Source organism: Ovis canadensis, chromosome 16, assembly GCF_042477335.2.
Source record: "Ovis canadensis isolate MfBH-ARS-UI-01 breed Bighorn chromosome 16, ARS-UI_OviCan_v2, whole genome shotgun sequence".
NCBI classification, from domain to species: domain Eukaryota; kingdom Metazoa; phylum Chordata; class Mammalia; order Artiodactyla; family Bovidae; genus Ovis; species Ovis canadensis.
This window is the reverse complement of record NC_091260.1, coordinates 59,908,235-59,928,786: the sequence shown is the minus strand read 5'-3', so window position 1 is coordinate 59,928,786 and position 20,552 is coordinate 59,908,235. Positions and strand designations below refer to the sequence as shown.

Sequence of the window (20,552 nt, the reverse complement as noted above, 5' to 3'; positions counted from 1 at the left end):
GAAGGTAAGACAATTAGAAATCCTTAAGTTATCTATTTAATAAGAACCTATGCAAAAATATTAATAAGAGTGACTGGACAAAACTATGGCCAAAATAGCATGGTGTGAATAATTAACTCAAGATTGATCAATGGCTTGAGTTTAAGAGCTAAAAATATAAAACTCTTAGAAGAAAACATAGAAGTAAATCTCTATTACCTTGCATTTGGTTGTGGACTCTTATACAGGACACCCTTACAAGCAAAAAAGAAGACTCAGATAAACTGAATGTCATAGGTAAATAAAAATAAACAAACAAAAGCTGTTGTGCATCAAAAGACACTATCAGAAAAGTAAAAAAAAGTAACCTACATAATAAGAGCTTATATTTTTCAAAATATATATTTGAGAGGTGTCCAGTATTCAGACTATGTAAAGAATTCTTGTACCTAACACCAAAAGACAATACAATTAAAATTTGGGTAAAAGACTTGAATAACTTTTTTAATCAAAGATGATGTATGAAAGACCACCAAACTATGAGAAAGTTTTTGTAACATCCATAAGTTAAAAATACAATTTACCATATGCCCAGAATTTTCACTCTTAATGGCATATCCTCCCAAACTGAAAGCACATATTGAAACAAATACTTGTACCTAAATGTCCATAGCAGCACTATTTACAATAACAAAAAGTGGAACCAGATTCATTACGGGATGAATGGATAAACAAGATGGGGTATATTCATTTATGGAATATTACTCAATTATAAAAAGAAATTTAAACTGACCTCATCTACAGTGTGTTTGAACCTCAGAAATATTATTCCAAATTAAAGGAGCCAAAAATAAAAGATGACATTGAATAGATTCCAATTATACGAGGTATCCAGAACAGGTTAGTGGTTGACAGGGCTGGAGGTGTGGGATTAGGTAGTGACTGCTTTGTGAATATAGGGTTTATATGGAGGGTAATATAATCGTTTTGAAATTAAATAGGAGTTATGGTTGCACACTGAAGATGAAATAAATTCCATTGAATTAAATACTTCAAAATGATTGAATTTTATATTCACAGTATTTCCAAAATGTTTGTAAAGTGATGAAACATAAGAATTAGGATCCTTTTACTTTTGATTTTCTTTCTCCTCTGTTATCATTAAATTTTATACTACTACATTAAGAAAAGGTATCCTAAATGCTTCCAGTGAGGAGATCACCTGCTCAGGTATGTTCTCATCAACAACTTTGGACACTAAAGGATTAAAGGAGTGATTGATGCTGCTCATGTTCAAGTTGAAGTTATTTTGAAAATAAATTCTATACACAGTAAAGTTATTAGTTAAACAGAGAATAAAATCAAGAAAGTTCATTCATGGACACAAGTTTACCTTCCATATGGCATTATAAAACAATTAAAAAGTTTAGACATCACATTAGACTTTTCAATTGATAATATAGTTATGTGAGGCTTTACGTTGAGAATGATATTGATGCATTTTTGTCAGTATAAAGAAGACAACCAATTACTTAAAAAAAAAAAGTAAAAGTTTCTGGAGAGTATTAGTAGTTCATTTAGGAAATAGACTGAAACTAAAAGGTAGCATGATTTTAATGACTAGTAGATATTAAGAGATGTCCCTGATAGCTCAGTTGGTAAAGAATATGCCTGCAATGCAAAAGACCCTGGTTCAATTCCTGGGTGGGGAAATTTTAAGAGAAGAAAATTCATATGATCTTGAAACATTAAAGTTTATTCATTTGTTCTTTAGGTGACATATATTTTCAAACATATAGCTCCAGTTTTAAACTGGGTATCAGCTAGTATCCTCTGATCTTTTGAAATTTTAGATAAAACTTCACTGACCCTTTTTAATGTCTTCCGGAAATGCAAAGTCCTCTCCATTTAACTGAACACTTTTATCAATGATGCCTATATTCTGTCGCTTTTACTCTTTCCCTCTTGTATGTCTTCCAGATAATCCCATTTATAACACTTTGAAGTAAAAAAAGAGAAAATTAAATAAGAAAAAAATTTAATCCACTTAATTTCAACCCAAGATAATTAATGAGCCAACCAATATAACTGAAACAGAAAACCAAATGCTGTTTGTGGAGCTGAATAACGAATTGCACAAACTCGCAAACACACAGAGTAAGTTTATTTTAGAGGACAGAGATACGAAACTCAGCATAGACACTGAGAGGGGGTGAAATACCTGCAAAAGTAGGAATAAAAACCTTATCTCTTTATTAGAATTGATCTGTTCGTTTTTGTTTGGCTCAGAGCCGGATGTACGTAATTTCTGACCAAGCAGTTAAATATCACAACATCCAGTTTGTCCTTTTTACGGCTTCTTTGGGTTCCCAGTTTCTCAGTTTCTCCAGACACTGAGTGCCAGCCCTCAACCCTTTCTCAAGACCATTGGTCCTAGACCATTATTTAAGGACCTGCTGCTGCTAAGTCGCTTCAGACATGTCCGACTCTGTGCGACCCCATAGATGGCACCCCCCCAGGCTCCCCCGTCCCTGGGATTCTCCAGGCAAAAACACTGGAGTGGGTAGGCATTTCCTTCTCTAACGCATGAAAGTGAAAAGTGAAGTCGCTCAGTCGTGTCGGACTCTTCGAAACCCCATGGACTGCAGCCTACCAGGCTTCTCCGTCCATGGGATTTTTCAGGCAAGAGTACTGGAGTGGGGTGCCATTGCCTTCTCCATTTGGGGACCAGATGTATATTTAAAAGTTAATGATCCATCTTGAATTTTCCTCCTTGATAAATTGGACAGCAGTTAATGATTGCTTTGTCCTGGATCTGAATGTTTTATGATCCTCAGACCAGCGTGGCATTCCTATGAATGCCTAGATTGGAGCAACAAGTATAGGGTCAGGCTAATGGAGCAAAGAATCGGACACGACTGAGCGACTGAACTGAACTGAATGGAACAAAATGCTTATGTGAGAAAATGAGGTGAAATTAAAAAAAAAAAAAACACACACACACACAAAACTGAGGCCCCCAACCTTACACTGACTGCCTAATAATTCTACCTTATAACTACTAACCAATCCATACAGAATTTTAACTTTGTTGTAGAAGATTATATTTATTTCATGGAAGACATAGCAGAGTCACTTTGACCACTATACAGAAATTTAGTACTATGCGTTCATTTAGTACTATGAGTTCCTTTTGCTATCAAAGGTAAGCTTTTGTTATGAACTTTTATTGACCTTTCATCAAAGCAGTTAGCCTTCTGTCACTAATAGTGTCTTACCTCTGTGCTCTACTGTTGTACTATTCACCAAAATGAGCAAAAAAACTCCCAGACTTTCCTATTTCTAAAGCTTTACTCCATATCTGATGTTTAGCAATTTTTTCTAAACAAGAATTATTTTCTTAATATAAAGAACCCTCATAAAAACTAAGTCAATATGTTTCTACAAGAAAAAGATCTATTCTCTTTAAACAAGTTAATCTGCAGTGATTTCATGAGAGCATAAAAGTAAAAATTTACTCATGTAATTATTTACAAATATAATTACTATGAGATTTATATATATGTAAGTACTGAATAAGAATTGATGATAACTCACTAAATCATATTAGAATTAATCATTTACAATTATCAGTCATAATATAATCTACAGCATTTTGACTTTTGTCCTTTTAAAGAAATAGTGCTTAATTTGCCTAGAGGAAAACGAGCATACAATAGAACCCAAATAATTTAAATCCCTTTGTAGGATAGCAGCTAATTGAGCTTCTGGCTCCAGTCCCCTTTAGAGTGCTCTCTGTTGGACTACTTTTAAGTCTGTTTTGAAGAAGTCACTTATGTCTTAGACACCCTCAAAATATACAGAGAAAATAAGGCTAAGTACAAAGGCAGTGAATGTCAGTTCTGTCTTTTCTGGGTTGCGGTGACAGCAATTATTCATTGCTGATACTTAAGCCCAAACAGAACATTACAGACGAATTATTGCTTATAGATTGCTACAAAGATGTGACATTAACACCAAATCAATCACTCAATCATGCAATCAATAGCAACCATTAGCCTTCTTACAAATGTTTCTGAAATAGAGAAACCGAGGAACTTTTACTTCATTATTGTATATATTATCCTAGAGTGATGGACACAAATGCAAGTTGAACTTAACCATGTATCATTTGATCATTACTGCAGGTTGGTAATTACTGCTTTTAAAAATGATACAGTATTTCACTTGAAATTATGAAGTGATCCCTAGAGATCACTGGAATATATATATATATACACACACATTCCAGGTATCTTTTTAGGTATTAGGAACCCAACAGTGAAATACGTGAATGAAAATGCCTACTGAAGGGAACTTACATACTAGTAAAGATAAATCGTGAAACAGTGAATGATACTCAAATATGTGTTCTAAACTACACTCAACCTTTTAAATATCTATATTATTTCTTATATTCTTTTATTCTTTCACTACATGCAAATTATAGACATTCTGTCTAGTCAAGGCTATGGTTTTTCCAGTGGTCCTGTATGGATGTGAAAGTTGGACTGTAAAGAAAGCTGAGCACAGAAGAATTGATGCTTTTGAACTGTGGTGTTGGAGACGACTCTTGAGAGTCCCTTGGATTGCAAGGAGGTTCAACCAGTCCATTCTAAAGGAGATCAGTCCTGAGTGTTCATTGGAAGGACTGATGATGAAGCTGAGACCCCAATACTTTGGCCACCTGATGCGAAGAGGTGACTTATTGGAAAAGACCCTGATGCTGGGAGGGATTGAGGGCAAGAGGAGAAGGGGACGACAGAGGATGAGATGGCTGGATGGCATCACCGACTCAATGCACATGAGTTTGAGTGAACTCCAGGAGTTGGTGATGGACAGGGAGGCCTGGTGTGCTGCCATTCATGGGGTCGCAAAGAGATGGACACGACTGAGCGACTGAACTGAACTGAACTGTGTGTCAGCAGCTGTGCAATATATTATATATGCAGAGATAGAGACATAAACATTAATTTAATGGATTTACAATTTAGTGTAATGTGAAACATACAAACAAAGGAAATATAAAATGATGTTATTGAAATATATATGGAAATACGTTGAGGGAAGAGAGGGAAGATTTGAGGAAGCCTTTTCTGGAATTGGTGATGTATGAGGTAATTATGAAATATGAATAGGTGTTATATCCAGTCAATGGCAAACAAAAGAGATGGGAGATATTTCAGGACACTTGAAAAAGAACCAACCATTTAAAAACGCTAGAGGTATAGTTAGTTAAGTCACTCAGTCGTGTCTGACTCTTGCCACCCATGGACAGTAGCCCACCAGGCTCCTCCATCCATGGGATTCTCCAGGCAAGAATACTGGAGTGAGTTGCCATTTTCTTCTCTAGGGGATCTTCCCAACCCAGGGATCAAACCCAGGTCTCCTGCATTGCAGCCAGAGGCTTTACCACCAGGCAGGTATAAGAAACATAATCTGATCTGAAGACAGTAAGGATTTTGCTATGATTAGGCAGCCCAACCTTTGGCAGGGGAAGCACCTAGAATTCATGTTGATGTATGGCAAAACCAATACAATATTGTAAAGTAAAAAAAAATAATAATAAATAAATGATAAATGGTTAAAAAAAATAAAAAGAGTGATGGGGTTAAGTCTGGACAGGATCTCATGTCAGGTAAAATTGGATACATGTTAGTACTTTTACTTACTATGAAATGAACATGTGATGATGATAAAGAATTAAGATAACCTGTAAATATAAAAGCAAAGTGAATATAAAGATAACATCTGTCCTCACCTTATTGCCATGAAATATAGTCTAATATATCAAAGGTATAAATATGCAATATTAACTGGAGATGTCTGCCCTCCTAAAGCTTCATCTCCTGCACTTTTCTTTACTTTTTTAAAATACTAAATAATTTATCTCAGATAGCTTCTCATATAATTTAAAGTAGTTCCATTTACTCATTTTACATTGTGAGGAAATTGTTCATTCTTATGTAAGCAAAGTTCAGTGAATGGATGTTCAGGTTATTCTTGTTGTCATTGGCTAGTATATACAGTGGTATACTAAATGCCCATATGCATATATCTTCAAATATTTCTGAGGCTGTATCTAATGGGTACATTTCTGGTGGAAGAATCACAGCATCAACTATTAACTGCTATTTTGTCTTTTGCTATTTTTGAATACTGATAGCTGAAATAAACTTCAAATCCTTTGCCAGGTCTCAAACTTTGTCATCTTTACAAGGCTCATTGGAGAACTATATTTAATAGATGTTTTGATATTATTTTTATTATTGTGATTGAAGTGAATCTATTTTTATGTTAATTGAACAGAAAAGATTTTTGGATGATGATCATTTAAAATTTTTGAAATAACAGTGTGACAAATTACAGCAAGGTAGTAAGCAAAAGCAGAGATTCCAATAAAGTGGGTTGTGAAAAACATTTAGCTTTTTCCCTGGGGTATATGCTTCTGATGTCTATGTCACTGGACTATATGAATTATGTAAACATTCATTGTAAACCTTAGCTGTCATACAGCACAGGGCTAGAACGAACAGATATCAATGCATAATTGTAGAGTTTAATTACATTGTGTTAATACTTTAAAATTTAAAATTTCCTTTGCCTAATATATATTTTTCTTATTTATTTTATTTCACTTTTTCCTGTTTTATTGGCATATTTTAACACATATTTCCTGTTTTATGACATCAAGAATCTTAAATTTATATTTTTCTTGTCTTCTATTGATGAGTAGGATACAAATTTATATACATATATATGTATGTGAACACTACATATACATCTTTTTCAAGGTAAGTCATAGTCTCAAACTTTCTTCATCACAAAACACATTTTAAAATTCAAGTATTTCTAATAACTCAATTTTTTAATTAAAATGAATGTTTAAAATATAGTTAGTAAATCTTTAATTTTTAATATTTTAAGAAATGTCAGGTTTTTGCCTCAAAAGAAATATCACAAAATTAAGCAGCCACTGACTTTTTCTCTATATGTATAATTGGAATTGTAGTTACTGACCTTAAATTACTGTTTTTTTCTAATCAAACTTTTTCAAGTAGTCAGATGAGTAAGCAACTATAAGTGAAAAAGTGAAGTCGCTCAGTCGTGTCCAACTCTTTGTGACCTCATGGACACCAGGCTCCTCTGTCCATGGGATTTTCTAGGCAAGAGTACTGGAGTGGGTTGCCGTTTCCTTCTCCAGGGAACTTCCCGACCCAGGGATCGAACCCAGATCTCCCACATTGTAGACAGAAGATTTCCATCTGAGCCACCACTTGATCTTAGCCAAAAGGCCAAGAAGTGATTATAAAAGGCACATTATTTTATTGTAAAGAATAAGCATTATAGATTTATTTATAGTTCTTTTTTAACAAATTACCAAACCTTAGAAATATATGAGTAAAAGCAACCTTACCACACACACACACACGCAAATATACATGACATATGTGGTTTCACATGCCATGTAAATGATTTTTCCAATATTGTACTGCTTGGATATTTATGACTAAGCTTCATTGCTCAAGTTATACCATATTTACTTGGCTTGTTAGCCTAAAATAAACAGAAAACAACTAAATCATTTAACTGCTTTGCAACAGCTCCAAAGCAGTATGACAGAATAATTGAGTACACTTTGAAGCTTTTTCATTAGTAATCTTCATTTTATGCATTCACTGAATTTTTCCATATATTTACATAGAATAAGCCTTATTTACTTCAGAAAAAACACTCACTTTTGCAAATTTGACCTTGTCTTGTATACCTGTATACATATAAATAAGGTGATTTTTCTCATAAATGTTGCAAGACCTAAAGTAATTCAAATGTCTACTGTGAACATAATAAGAATGGTCCTGGGCTCTTCACATATAATTCAAATTGAATACTGACATAAACTTTCATTTCCTCTAAATTTTCTGATCCATAGCGAGGAAAAGAATGTTACCAAGTAAAAACCTCAAAAAATGCTTCTGACATAGAAGAGGCCATTCTTATTACAATACACACATTTCAGCTACCTTTTATTCTATGAAATTCCTTGTGACATAAATGCAAACTCTGCTTCTTTTCAGGTTTATGCAAAGCTAAAAAGAGAGTGTCTATTTCTAGCCTTGACTGGAAAGTCAGAAAAGAGAATGTGTACTCTATGATTCCAGCATTATTCACCATAAAAATGGTCAAGATGAAACACATAACCAGGAGTGAAATGACATGAGAGAAAATTAGGATTCATTCATCAGTCATATTATATCTCATAGAATACAAGTGAAGGTTATAGCCTTGAACACATCATTTTAAATAGGCGATTTTAATACTCGGGGGAGTGTTAACTACAGCAATGTTTTATCACTCTCACTATTTTATCCCAACTTTAGAGAAATACTTGTTTAGTAGGAACAACTTGAAACAGTATTATCCATTGTGCTCTCAGTGCATAAAATTCATTAAATATAAAAACCCATAAGTCAAAAAGAAAAGAGTTTAGATTGAATCATTGTCTTATATCATATTATTTGTATATGTTGCTAAATTCAACCACATGCTTAAAATGCACTTTAACAACAGAATTCACTTTAGATTATTTGCTTACAAAATTTAATATCCTTACAAAGAAAGCTGTTTTTATTTCTCTAACACATGTGTGTGTTCATGTGTACATATGTCTGTACTATACTAGAATCATTGAAATTGAAAAGTAATTATTTTTTAACACCCTGCACACAAATACATACACACAGAAAGAAATACAAGTGTTCTATGATTTTTAAAGAAAAACCTCTATAAATATACAATAATATCAAAGGGAAAACAGTAACATCTACATTGCAGAAGAGTAAATCAATCATAAAGAGTGATAGCAAATATAGACCTTTTAAATTGAATAAGACAATAATCAGGGAGTAGAACGGAGAGTATAAATTGTGGAGGGATGGGTATTAAATGGAAAAATAAAGAGTGATTATGACATGAATAGTAGTGAATATTGGGCTCCTTAGTAGCTCAGTGGTAAAGATTTCAGGAAACAATCCCTGGATTGGGAAGATCTCCTGAAGAAGGAAATGGCAACCTACTCCAGTGTTCTTGCTTGGGAAATCTCATGGACAGAAGAGCCTAGAGGGCTACAGTCCATGGGATTGCAAAAAAGTCAAAGTTGATTTAGTAACTAAACAACAACACAATAGTGAATATTCAACTGTTAAGAGCTTTAAAACAATGATAATCTCAACATGTGAGCATTTTTCCTAAGTAAGAACCATGTTAAATGTTTTGGAGAGGATAAAATTGTTACTCATACTTTAGAAAAAGTACTCTGATTAGGTATAGAAAAGTAAATTGCTAGACAAGAAAAACAATAGAGGGAGTAATAGGACTTGTTAGGAATTTAACAGTATAAGAAAAGCTGACTAGAGACTTTTGTTTTTTTTACTCTTATGTAAATTTTTATTTTTACTTTATTTTGCTTTACAATACTTTATTGGTTTTGCCATACAGTGACATGAATCCGCCACTGGTGTACATGACGTCAATGCATTGAGTTTATCATTGATGTGTCCTCTTTTTATTCCTCTTGTGCAGTTGGTTGTATTGATTTATCTTCCAAATTCATAGGTGTGGTGACATATGTGTTGCTTCTGTTAATCTTCAGTCAGAGACTTTTAAGAGACTGAAGATTGACAGAAGCAACACATATGTCACCATACCTATGAATTTGGAAGATAATACAACCAATTGCACAAGAGGAATAAAAAGAGGACACATCAACGATAAACTCAATGCATTGACATCCCTTGAATATATTTTGTATACCTTTTCTACTGTATGCTTTTCCATGTGAGGAAAAAATATTAAAGTAATTCTTGCCAGGACTTGCAGCACATGGCCAAACACTTAAAAATGCCTTCTGGCATTGCACTTGTGATGCAGGTTGTAGGAAAGAGGAAAAGACTAAGGAATGAGAACACTGAGTCTTATTCTTAGGACTGCTAACTGCAGCACAGTAATAGTAAGTTTATATTTTTTTACCTAAGTTTGAAATTATGCCTGATCATGAGATGGGGCTTTAAGATTATTTACTCAATGTGCTCTCTATATTAACTTTATGTCATGATTTCAGGTAATGGTTTAAGAAATTGGAAAACCTAAGTTACCTAAGTTAATGTGGAAGAATCTTTAGATATCTGATTGCATAAATATATCATTTACTTTTGTACTTTAGCTTGTAGTCACTTTTATAACATCTATTTTAGTTTTTACTCTTTTACTTAAAAAGTTCCTTGAAGATTAGCAGTGCAAGGCTATAAATATATATATATATATAAATATATATATATAAATATATATGTAAAATATATATATATATAAATATATATGTAAAATATATATATATCAACTGTATTGATATACAGTTGAGAAAATTTAAACTCATGAAAAGCATATGATTATAGAACAATAACTATCAATTTCAACTTCTTTCATGACCAAAGTTTTACAAATGATTGTAGCAAGTTTCACTGATCTGAGTGTGTCTCTACCTAATATACCTTCAATAACATGTGTTAATAAATATTTATTTTGTGAACATTTTTTATTGTGATCTGATTTCTGTTTTAACATGTTTAACATGAATGAATTTAAGGTTAAAGTAGTGTATATAATGTATCTTTACTTTTTACATTATGTTGAAAATTAACACAATGACAAGTAATGTTTATATTATTTAATATGGCTCAATTTTAACTATCTTGCATATTTTAAAACTTAATTTTCTCCTCTTTTGCTATTTTTTGTTAAAATCATGTTTGATGTTAAGAAAAGGCCATCTTTAATGAGCTAAATAATGATTTATGTACCTATGAAAATTAATAAGTAAAAAGGCATGGTATGTGATTTTTTTCCTTTTGCAAAACACCACTAATGCCATTCAGTAGGTTTAGAAGCTATTTGCCTGTTCAATTTTAGCTCTGTCTTGTGGTTAATCAATGTAATGATTATAACCATTGATGATAACATTACAGTCTAGTGCTAAAAATCCTAGATTACTATCAACATGAAATTGAGTGAGAATATATACCAGACACTGGACTGGGGGCGGGGGAATCTATATTTTCAAGGAATAAACCAGCCTGAATAGATAAAATGGAACTATTTTTACAAAATGCAGTAAAACAAAATGGTAATATTTATGTTTATTTTACATAACTAACATACACAGTAGAAGAGCAAATAGTTTAAAAGATACAGGGTAACTATTGAAACCTGACTTTTGCCCTCATGCTCTCATTGATGTACTGGTAGACTGAGTGGAGCTGTTCAAAACTTCCCTGGAAAGAAAGGTCATTTATCACTTTTTCTTTGAGGCATTTGAAATGTGAATGGAAAAGCAGAAATGGGACTCTAAAAATAGACATGCTGGCCCAGACAAGACGTGAATAGAAAACACTTGCAAATGGTCACAACAAATTTCCTTTCGAAGGTCTGAGTTCTTTTCAAGGAAGAAAACAGTGAACCACCATGTTTCTTAACATGTCAGAGAACTTTAAAATACCAAGCACGGTATTGTTTAAAGTGACATATCACAGTAAGGAACTGATTCACACTATTACTTATGATGTAAAATATTCTGACAGTCCTAATATAATCAACCATGAAACAGAAACAATAAGTATACATTTGGGGAAAAGAGTTTACTTTGACTTAGAATACTTGAAACATTTTTAAGTCTTACAATATAATAATAAGTCTTACTGGTTCATGAAACATGCATAGTCACATCATGAAGCATTTTCTCAAAATCAGTCTTGATATTCAGCATTTTATCCTTATGGGTAGCTGCACTGTACAAATATATCCACTGAGAAAAATTATGAATGTATGATCCCTACAGATATACAAACAGACAAAACTGCTTGATGACACAAACCACCAAGCAAAAGAGGTGGTATTGCAAAGCCTATGACTCTGAGTTAAATTTCTGTGGCCTAAACCACCACATTATTACCAGACTTTTCCTCTGAGGGTATTTTCCAGTGAATATTTAGTTAGACCCCAGGCAGGAAGAAGTAATATCACTGGGGTGAGGAGACAGTGGTTGGAGTTTGGGTTTGCCTGAGTAGACAGAAACCAGAAAGCACAATCTTAAGGAGGAGATAGTAACAAAAAATGGAGCACTCAAGTCTCTGTTAACATCTCTAAGTTGATGTCTAAACTTCACATGAACAATATCTGACTTTAAGAAACAGCAGAAAATGTCAGCAAGAAGCCTAAGGAGTTGTGGATTTCATCCATAGGAAATGGAAGAGTTCAATATTGCCAAGTTATCTTGGGTTTGCAACTACATCAAACCTCCTATAGAGCTCAAGAAGAGACAAATTCTAGAAGTAATGACAAACTGAAATGGTTCAGCTATACTATAAAGCAAATTGTATGATAAAACAAATTGGGTGAAATATTGATAACTGGTAAATCATGCTGAATGATATATAGTTCTTTGTACAACTTGAGTGACCCTCCAAATGTTTGAAATTAGTAAAAATAAAGATAAAAGAAATGTACAGGGGTATTGACTGGGTAATATTTAATTTTTAGATTATTAATTAATCTTCTAACCTCTAAGCACATTGTTCTGCTTCATTTTGGTGTTCTTTAATATTTCTAGCTTTCATAGTTCAAAGTGAATTCATGAGAGTTACAGCTTGTTCATATCACTTGGAATTTTCTGTCTTTTTACTCTTGGTTGTTCTGGTGTTTGAGTAGTTTAAATCTACATATCCATTATGTTTATTAATTTTGTAGAACAGGGCATAAAATATGATTGTTAATTTTAAAATTTTATTAAAACAAAATCACTGGTCTAAAAAAACCAGTTACTCTCAAGCAAGATTTATAAAACCCATATATGTATCAAAGTAAGATACTTGCATAGATAAACTGTTGAGAGTCAATGATACAGACAGAACTTTAAAAGCAACCAGAGAAAAATACTAATTATATAAAGGGCAACAATGATAAGAATAATGACTGACTTCTTATTGAAAGAAATAGAATCCAGAATGCAATGAAGCAAAAATTTAAAGTACTGAAAGGAAAACAGAACAAAACAAAACTCTCAGATCAGTTGAATTTCAATATTCAATGAAAATATTTTTTCAAAAATAAAAGTGAAATAATGATGTTTTCAGATTAAAAAGAGCTAAAAAAATTTGCTTCCAGCAAACTTACACTAGAAGTAATGCTAAAGGAAGTTTTTGGTTTGAAGAGAAATGATAACATACAGAAATTAAGGTCTACATGTGAAAATAAAAAGCATGGTAGAAATGGTAATCACTTAATATAACATGATTTTTTAAAAATATTTTGCTTTTAAATGGTAATAAAACACCTAAATAATAAATGATAGCAATGTGTAAAGCAATTTGCAATATATACAGAAAGAAAATATATAACAAAACTAAAGTCCTACAGGCATGGGAGATTATAATGTTGTTAAGATTACTATTTTAATTATAAAGATGTTGTAAACAATTATAAAATATATAATATTGATTCCATTTACAGTATAATTTATAAGATAGTAATTATTTTGGAGTAAAAGGGATTATGAAGTATATTTCTTTGAAGTTTTTTCTGCTCTTTCTGTGATATACAGTGTCAATTTCTTAGGACCCAGATTAATAAACACTCAATAAAAATCTATCGAGATAGCACCTGAATATTAATTTGAGTAAATATACGATGTCAAATACTTTGAGAAAATAAAGAAAAAATCTAACACAAATTCAAAGCCCAAGGTTCACATATTGTGTATAGGAAATAAGCTGGTAAACCAAAATAATTAAAATTCTGTCATAAATACAGTTTTGATAGATGACTTCATAACTTTGACAGTCGATTCTAGCTGGGGAGAATGAAGATGGGCTTCATGTAGGAGGACGCAGCTGATGTAGGACTTAAAGCAAAAGAGAAGGATGAGATTATGAGAAAAGATGTTAGATTCTTCCTGGAAAAGGGCCTATGAAATGATCAGATAGAGGTCAAGTATTTTGAAAAGGAAAGTTTTAACTTTGCCCAGAACTTAGGCTACCTAATGATGGGAACACAGAACAAAAGCAGGAATACACAATGGCATTGAACACTGAATTCTACTTAAGTAAATTTAGGTTATTCTTCCATAGACATTTTATCTAAGAGACTGATATCATTCAAGAAACTAATGGGAGCCTACCTTATATGGCACAGGGAGCTCAGCTTGGTGCTCTTTGATGACCTAAATGGATGGGAAGGGGTAAAGGGTTGGGAGGTCCAACAGGGAGGGAAGGGATATATGTATACAAATAGCTGATTCACTTTGTTATACAGTAGAAGCTAATACAACATTATAAAGCAACTATATCCCAATAAAAAAGAAAGAAATAGTGTGCAACATATTTCTGAGAATTAAAAATCAAATAAAGTCAAGTGAAAAGTCTATTCACTGTGGTGATACAGTGGTACAGGGCTGTGGTATTACAGTACTGGTGGTGAGGGGATTGGTAGTAAGAAGGAAATGACAGCACTCTATTGTAAAAGTAGATTTGTATAGAATTCAGTATGAAATAAGCCTTTGTAGACTTTCCTGAGCACCTCACCTTAATGCTTAATATTTTTCTCATATGTTCTTAGTTTTAAACAACGAACCTATAAAGAGCATTTTGGGATACAATGTGTTCGTAAATCAGAAGCAGCTGCTACCTGGACTGCACCATAAGTAATGACATTCTAAAACCTTTGTAAAGATCATTTATTTAGATTCAGAAAAAGCACTATATTGTTCCATAACCATTTATCAAATAGCCTTCAGGAAATTTCAGACTTTATTTCTGTCTCTGTACAAATCATACCGCCATATCCTACCTAAAAGCCTAAGAGAAAATTGCCTATCCAGGAATATTACTTTTTATTTTCTTGGGGGAAAGATCCATATTTAGTGACCACATTAACCTGTAAAAGTCCAAGAGAGTTATTCCACCACCTGATACTCAATCAAGTGTAAATCAGATTCCTAACCATTTGACAATCAGTACTTTTGTTTTGCTTCATTTTTGATAACACCTACATCAATAGTATCCAGCTGTAACCAAGAGTTTTATGAATGTTACTCTTTTCTAGTTTATAATTTTATGATTATGTTTTGGATAATTTCAGCCTTGGAATAGTACAAGTTTTTGAATTAAAGCTATAAATAATTGAGAGCTATTCTGTAAAAAAGATAACTTGAATTTAGATGCTGACAATTAATAGGCAGTTCAACAATTCCCCTGAGCAAAGTAAGCATAAATATTACATATCTTTGAATTAAAATATATTGGTCAATTAAATTATATATTAAAATTATTTTATGAATACTAAAATTTTGTTCAAAAATAATAATTGTCAATAATTGCTATATCGGTAAATTTATCTCTTCATGCAATAAATGTGTTTCAATAGCCAAATATTAAAATAATCAAATTAAATTCTGCTCATTAAGTATAGACATATGGTCAATTGATTATTAATCCATAAGTACAGATTTTTTAAGATCTAAACCTAATATATAAAAAATCAATTGTGTATGAAGTTTCTCTACAAGAATAGTAGGAACCTTTGCTATATTTTTTCTTAAATTTACTTTAATTATTCTCTTGAGCGATATTAGTACTGCCCAAGTAATTCAGTCACACATCTATTCACATTACTGAAAAATCACATGGCTATTGTTATGACTTTGTAATCTTCAAGAATAAGAACCAAAGGTTTCCCTCGTTGCAGAAAACAGAATCAGTAAACCTCAGCTTGAATTATTGTGAAGATAAAAATGCTTTTTATTTCAACATGTCTTACTTTTCTCTTGCATTACAAAGACCTGAAATGACATAAAATATTCTACAACATTTCCTTATAAAAATATCCTCACAATGTATCCCTTAGTTCTCCACTACACCCTGACACTGAAAATAAAATGAGCATCCCAGAATTGTGCTCCACTCATGATGAATTTGTACACTAGTTCAACAGGGATTCACATCCCATGATGTGTATGAAAACATCACAGCATGGAATTTTCAGCATTTCATAGTGGTGGTCTAATTTCACCCCGTTAGACTAGCTTTTATTTAGGTGTGTGTGTGTTTCTTGCTGTCTGCAATCCCAACCCTTGGATTTATCCACATGAAATTTTAAAATTTTTTATTAGCACTTCCTAGCTACAGACTCAGCTTCCTCCTTCCATAATCCTAGAAAACAACAGGAATTTGGAGTTAAGAAATCTTAATGATGTTTTAATTTAACCTAACAAGGATCTGAAGTTTGGGAAAGTTAGCTGACTTACAACTTTTGCACTGTTACTGAATGGCACAATCAGAACTGAACCTTGTAAGCTTTATGTTTGGTGTGTGTACACTTGTAGATTTATTAAATTTCACTCCTGCCATTTTATTTTTTCTAAGACTAATTCCTTTAAATTCAGGATTGAACCCTAGATTTTACATCCAAAGATCAGATACACTTCTAACTTTCTACAATTTTATATCAGCTATAAATTAATTTATCTTATCATATTCTGTGATACCTAGCTTCTGAAAAATAAGAAGGGAAAAAAAAAAAAACTTTGAAAACTTCTTACCATTAGAAGCTCCTATTCTTTCCCAATCTTGATGCATGGTAAATGCAGTGGGTCTTCACTTGGGGTATTGCCACTGCAATGGATTCTTAAAGATTCAGTTTAAGTTTACCCAGGTCAACCAGAGCAAGGTGGTCAAAAAGACAATATGTGTTGTGTTCATAATATTAATTTGTCATCATAACTCAAGTGTTTGACCAAGTTCAAGGGTGAGAGCTATGCAAGTGAGCAATAATGTCAAATGCTAGGAGAGCAGATTAGGAGAGAATTTACAGAGCCTTAAGAGTTTAATAGGGCTTCCTGGGTGGCTCAGGTGGTAAAGAATCCGCCACGATGCAGGAGACCTGGGTTCAATCTCTGGGTGGGGAAGATCCCCCTGGAGAAGGAAATAGCAACCCACTCCAATATTTTTGTCTGGAAAATCCCATGGACAGAGGAGCCTGGTTCCCTACAGTCCATGGGGCCGCAAAGAGTTGGACACAACTGAGCGACTGACACAACAGAAAAGCTTAATAAATGCTAAGGAGTAGTTGAAATCACATTTTTATAATGAACTAAATAGATAGTGACAGCATATCTAAGAAAAGGTCTTCTTACAAAAGAGATAAAGTATTTTTTCCAAAAAGTGTTTTATTTTGTTGAAGTTTTTCTTTCATATGAGTATTGTTTCCATTGGTAATATAAAAATATTTGACACATAGTTTTGGTTTGAATATCCTCATGTGAAAAATTCTGCTATTTTAATGTGTTTTCTATTTTGGGTTCATGATCTTGTTTAAACTTGTCCATGATCAAAGTGAGGTTTTTTTCCCAAGACAAGTGATAAAATATTTTAAGAAAAGTCATTTAATAAAAGCAGGCACCCACTTCACTATTTTTTGACAGATTATAGAACTAATTAAAAATGAACAAGGAGCAAGAAGATCTAAAGCATAACGTATATTTTTTAAATGTCAGTGCAGTAATGGTGATCAGTTAATTAATGTGCAATCAATATTTAGAAAGAAGTATTTCTGTTTATGGCTAAAACTAAATGCTTGTAGAGGAGCCTTGATTACCTTAAGATTACTAGTATCTCTTTTTATCTGAGTCTACTCTTCTGTATCCATGAATCTCCAAGGATGAATCCCTTTGTGCAAGGCCCATGAACTGAATGTGTCCTTTACACATTGCCTTAGGAAAAGAATCATAAGGCAATTTCAAGTCCTTGGACAGAAACATTTGTCAGTTGAACTTGTAATATCCTGATGCTGGTTATTAAATATAGTGTGAAAAGTGATGTTAAATGAGGGATGTTGGAAAGTGCCATGTGACTAACCTAAGGCAAAATAAGAGGGAAAAAAGAATCAGGAATTGAAATGCATGGAGCAAAACCAGTATGACTTATGGAACCAGAGGAGAGAGATATCAAAAGAAAAGGAAATAATAGGTTTCTGATAAAAGAAGTTGCATTTGAAAAAAATATATACTGTCACATACAAAGAGTAAAATATTACCCAAGATTTTGTCTATTTCACCAATATTTCTGATCTAATAGCAATAAGCATAACTTTTGTGATACTGGATACTTTTCATGTTTTCATTTTTGTCTGATTCTATCCTATTTGCGTGAGTTGCCAGGGAGTCAAACAATATTTATATCATTAGAGTCACTTCTAGTGTCTTGTGCCAAAAACTAAAAAAAAATAAATAAATACATGACTAATGGGAAATTTTAGTATTAATAATTATTTATTTATTTATTTTATTCTCAGAATTTGAAACTACCTCAGCACTGGGCATAAACTGGGGATAAGTCACAGAGAAAAAACAGGAATTAGTGTATGTGTGGAATAGAATGAATGTGATTGGTAAGAGGACAATAGGTAATTAGAAAATTCTGGATGGCAGAAAGAATATGTCACCTATTTCAAGACACAGCAGAAAGAGGAGTGAGGCACTAACTCTCGTCAAAACTGGATACAAGAAGGCAGTTACGTATTCCCTGCTGCTATTTGATCATGATTGTTAATAAACAAGTTTTCACCTGCTGCAACTGGAATGGAATTAAGTCTGTCTAAGGGTAGTGTCTTTTTTCTAGTTCTGTTTTTTTTTCTTTTCCTCTTCCCTCTGCTTTAAATCCTTCGGTATGGATTATAGGCAAGATATAGTTCATTTTGACTGATTAGGAGACAGAAGCATCTAGAAGTATTCAAATTACTTCTTTTTCATATACAGCATACTACTATTAATTACAACAAATTATTCATTAACAGAGACTAATATATTTTAGTAACAATTGTATGTTACAGTTTTATTTGCTTATATAATGCATCAAATTATTTTTACTCATGACAATTTTTGAAGAAATTTTTAAAAAATCTTTTAGATACATGCACATGAAAGTATATCATATCTAGCTGATTAATAGTGAATTAAGTCCACAAATAGTTTATTCTTTGAGGCTTACTATAAATACTGACCTAATCTAACTACCTGAATAAATCGCATTCCCCACATTATCCTACTGAATGAATTGACAACATGATACCTCTGGATATTGCCATTAGTCAAATACTATAATTATTAGTGAGATGGAAATTTGATGTAAAAAATAGCTATTACTTTCAACTTCTAGACTTATCATATAAAAACTCTTACCTTGCCTACGTATTGTGTGTCTGTACCTGTATACTCTTCCAACAAGAAGAACTGATTCCACATCCAGCCACGCTTGGTGCGATGTAGCATTTTACCATCATCTTGTGTCAAACCCACTATCCTTCCACTTGGTAAATCACTGTTACCTTTTTCTTGAAATGGGATAGCATCAGTTGTATGATACATATAGGTCCAGATGAATAGTGATAGGCAATGATAAGTCCTCATTATCTGTGGCTTCAGCAGGAAAGCAGATTCAATGTACTGTCCTTTTTTTCCTGAAAAGTAGTAGGAGAAAAATAGTTTATTAGACTGTGTTTCTTTTTCATATAACCTGTAACCTGCAAAACTTTTCTGAATATTATTTAGATGTATTATTTATATTATTGACATATATTTGGATATACATCAATGGATTATCATTTAAGACATATTGATAGTAAAGGAGAAGTGTATAGAAAAAATAAACAGAAAACAGCTGAATTACTACTACTGTATTATGACATGTAAATGTGAATATATTCATATTTTAAAATATTCATTATTTTGAAAAAAGTAAGCTCTATAATACACCAAAGATCATATTGAGTTCCTAAAGTCCTCAAGACCAAAGAAAGTTGAATATTTATTAATATATAAATATATGTGAACAAGAACACTATTTTCTGTCCACAACCTAAACCAAATTTTATAAGCTGTTTCTCCTCCATCACCTCTTTCTCTCCTTTCTCTTCTCTTTTTCTTCTGTAACATGTTGAGATGTTGCCTCAAGGCAAATTAAATGATACCAAATATACTTTGGATTGTGCCTTTAATTACTTAGCATTGTAAGGTTGACCCTTTACAATCAATAACTTTTTTCCCAACCATGAGTTGAGTAAGTAAGGAGAATGTGCTCTCCTCCTGTTCATTTATAATATCCTGTTTGATATTGTAAAAAAACACATTTATTTCAAATAATAATCATAACAAAAAGGAAAATACAAAGTTGGTATTACAAAATTAGATAGGCAGTTTTACCTATGAGATAATTTAATCCAGAATTTTGAAATGTTTTGGTATTTCAAAATTAATTTTATCTATTAGTATTTTGTTTTAATTTGAGACATATATAATCTAGAACATTTGAGATGTTGTTACTGATTATAATGATTTGATAAGCAAAAAAAAAACCCATCTCAAACTAGTACAGGCAAAAGTAAATAAATAATTCATTAGATTATAAAATCAAGTGTGGAAAGGAGATGATGAA

At 32.4% G+C, this 20,552-nt stretch overlaps 1 protein-coding gene across 3 annotated transcripts in view; it reads right to left on the bottom strand.

Moving 5' to 3' along the window:
• CDH9 (cadherin 9) overlaps positions 1-19,528 on the bottom strand; it is an 84,554-nt gene extending 65,026 nt beyond the window's left edge. Inside the window, exon 1 of one of the 3 annotated variants that reach the window (XM_069555786.1) lies at positions 19,301-19,528. In XM_069555786.1, the coding sequence (XP_069411887.1) occupies positions 19,301-19,528 (228 nt within the window). The remainder of the gene's footprint in view (positions 1-19,300) is intronic. The other 2 variants (XM_069555787.1, XM_069555788.1) reach the window with 2 other exon arrangements.
• Between the last annotated feature and the right edge of the window lie 1,024 nt (positions 19,529-20,552).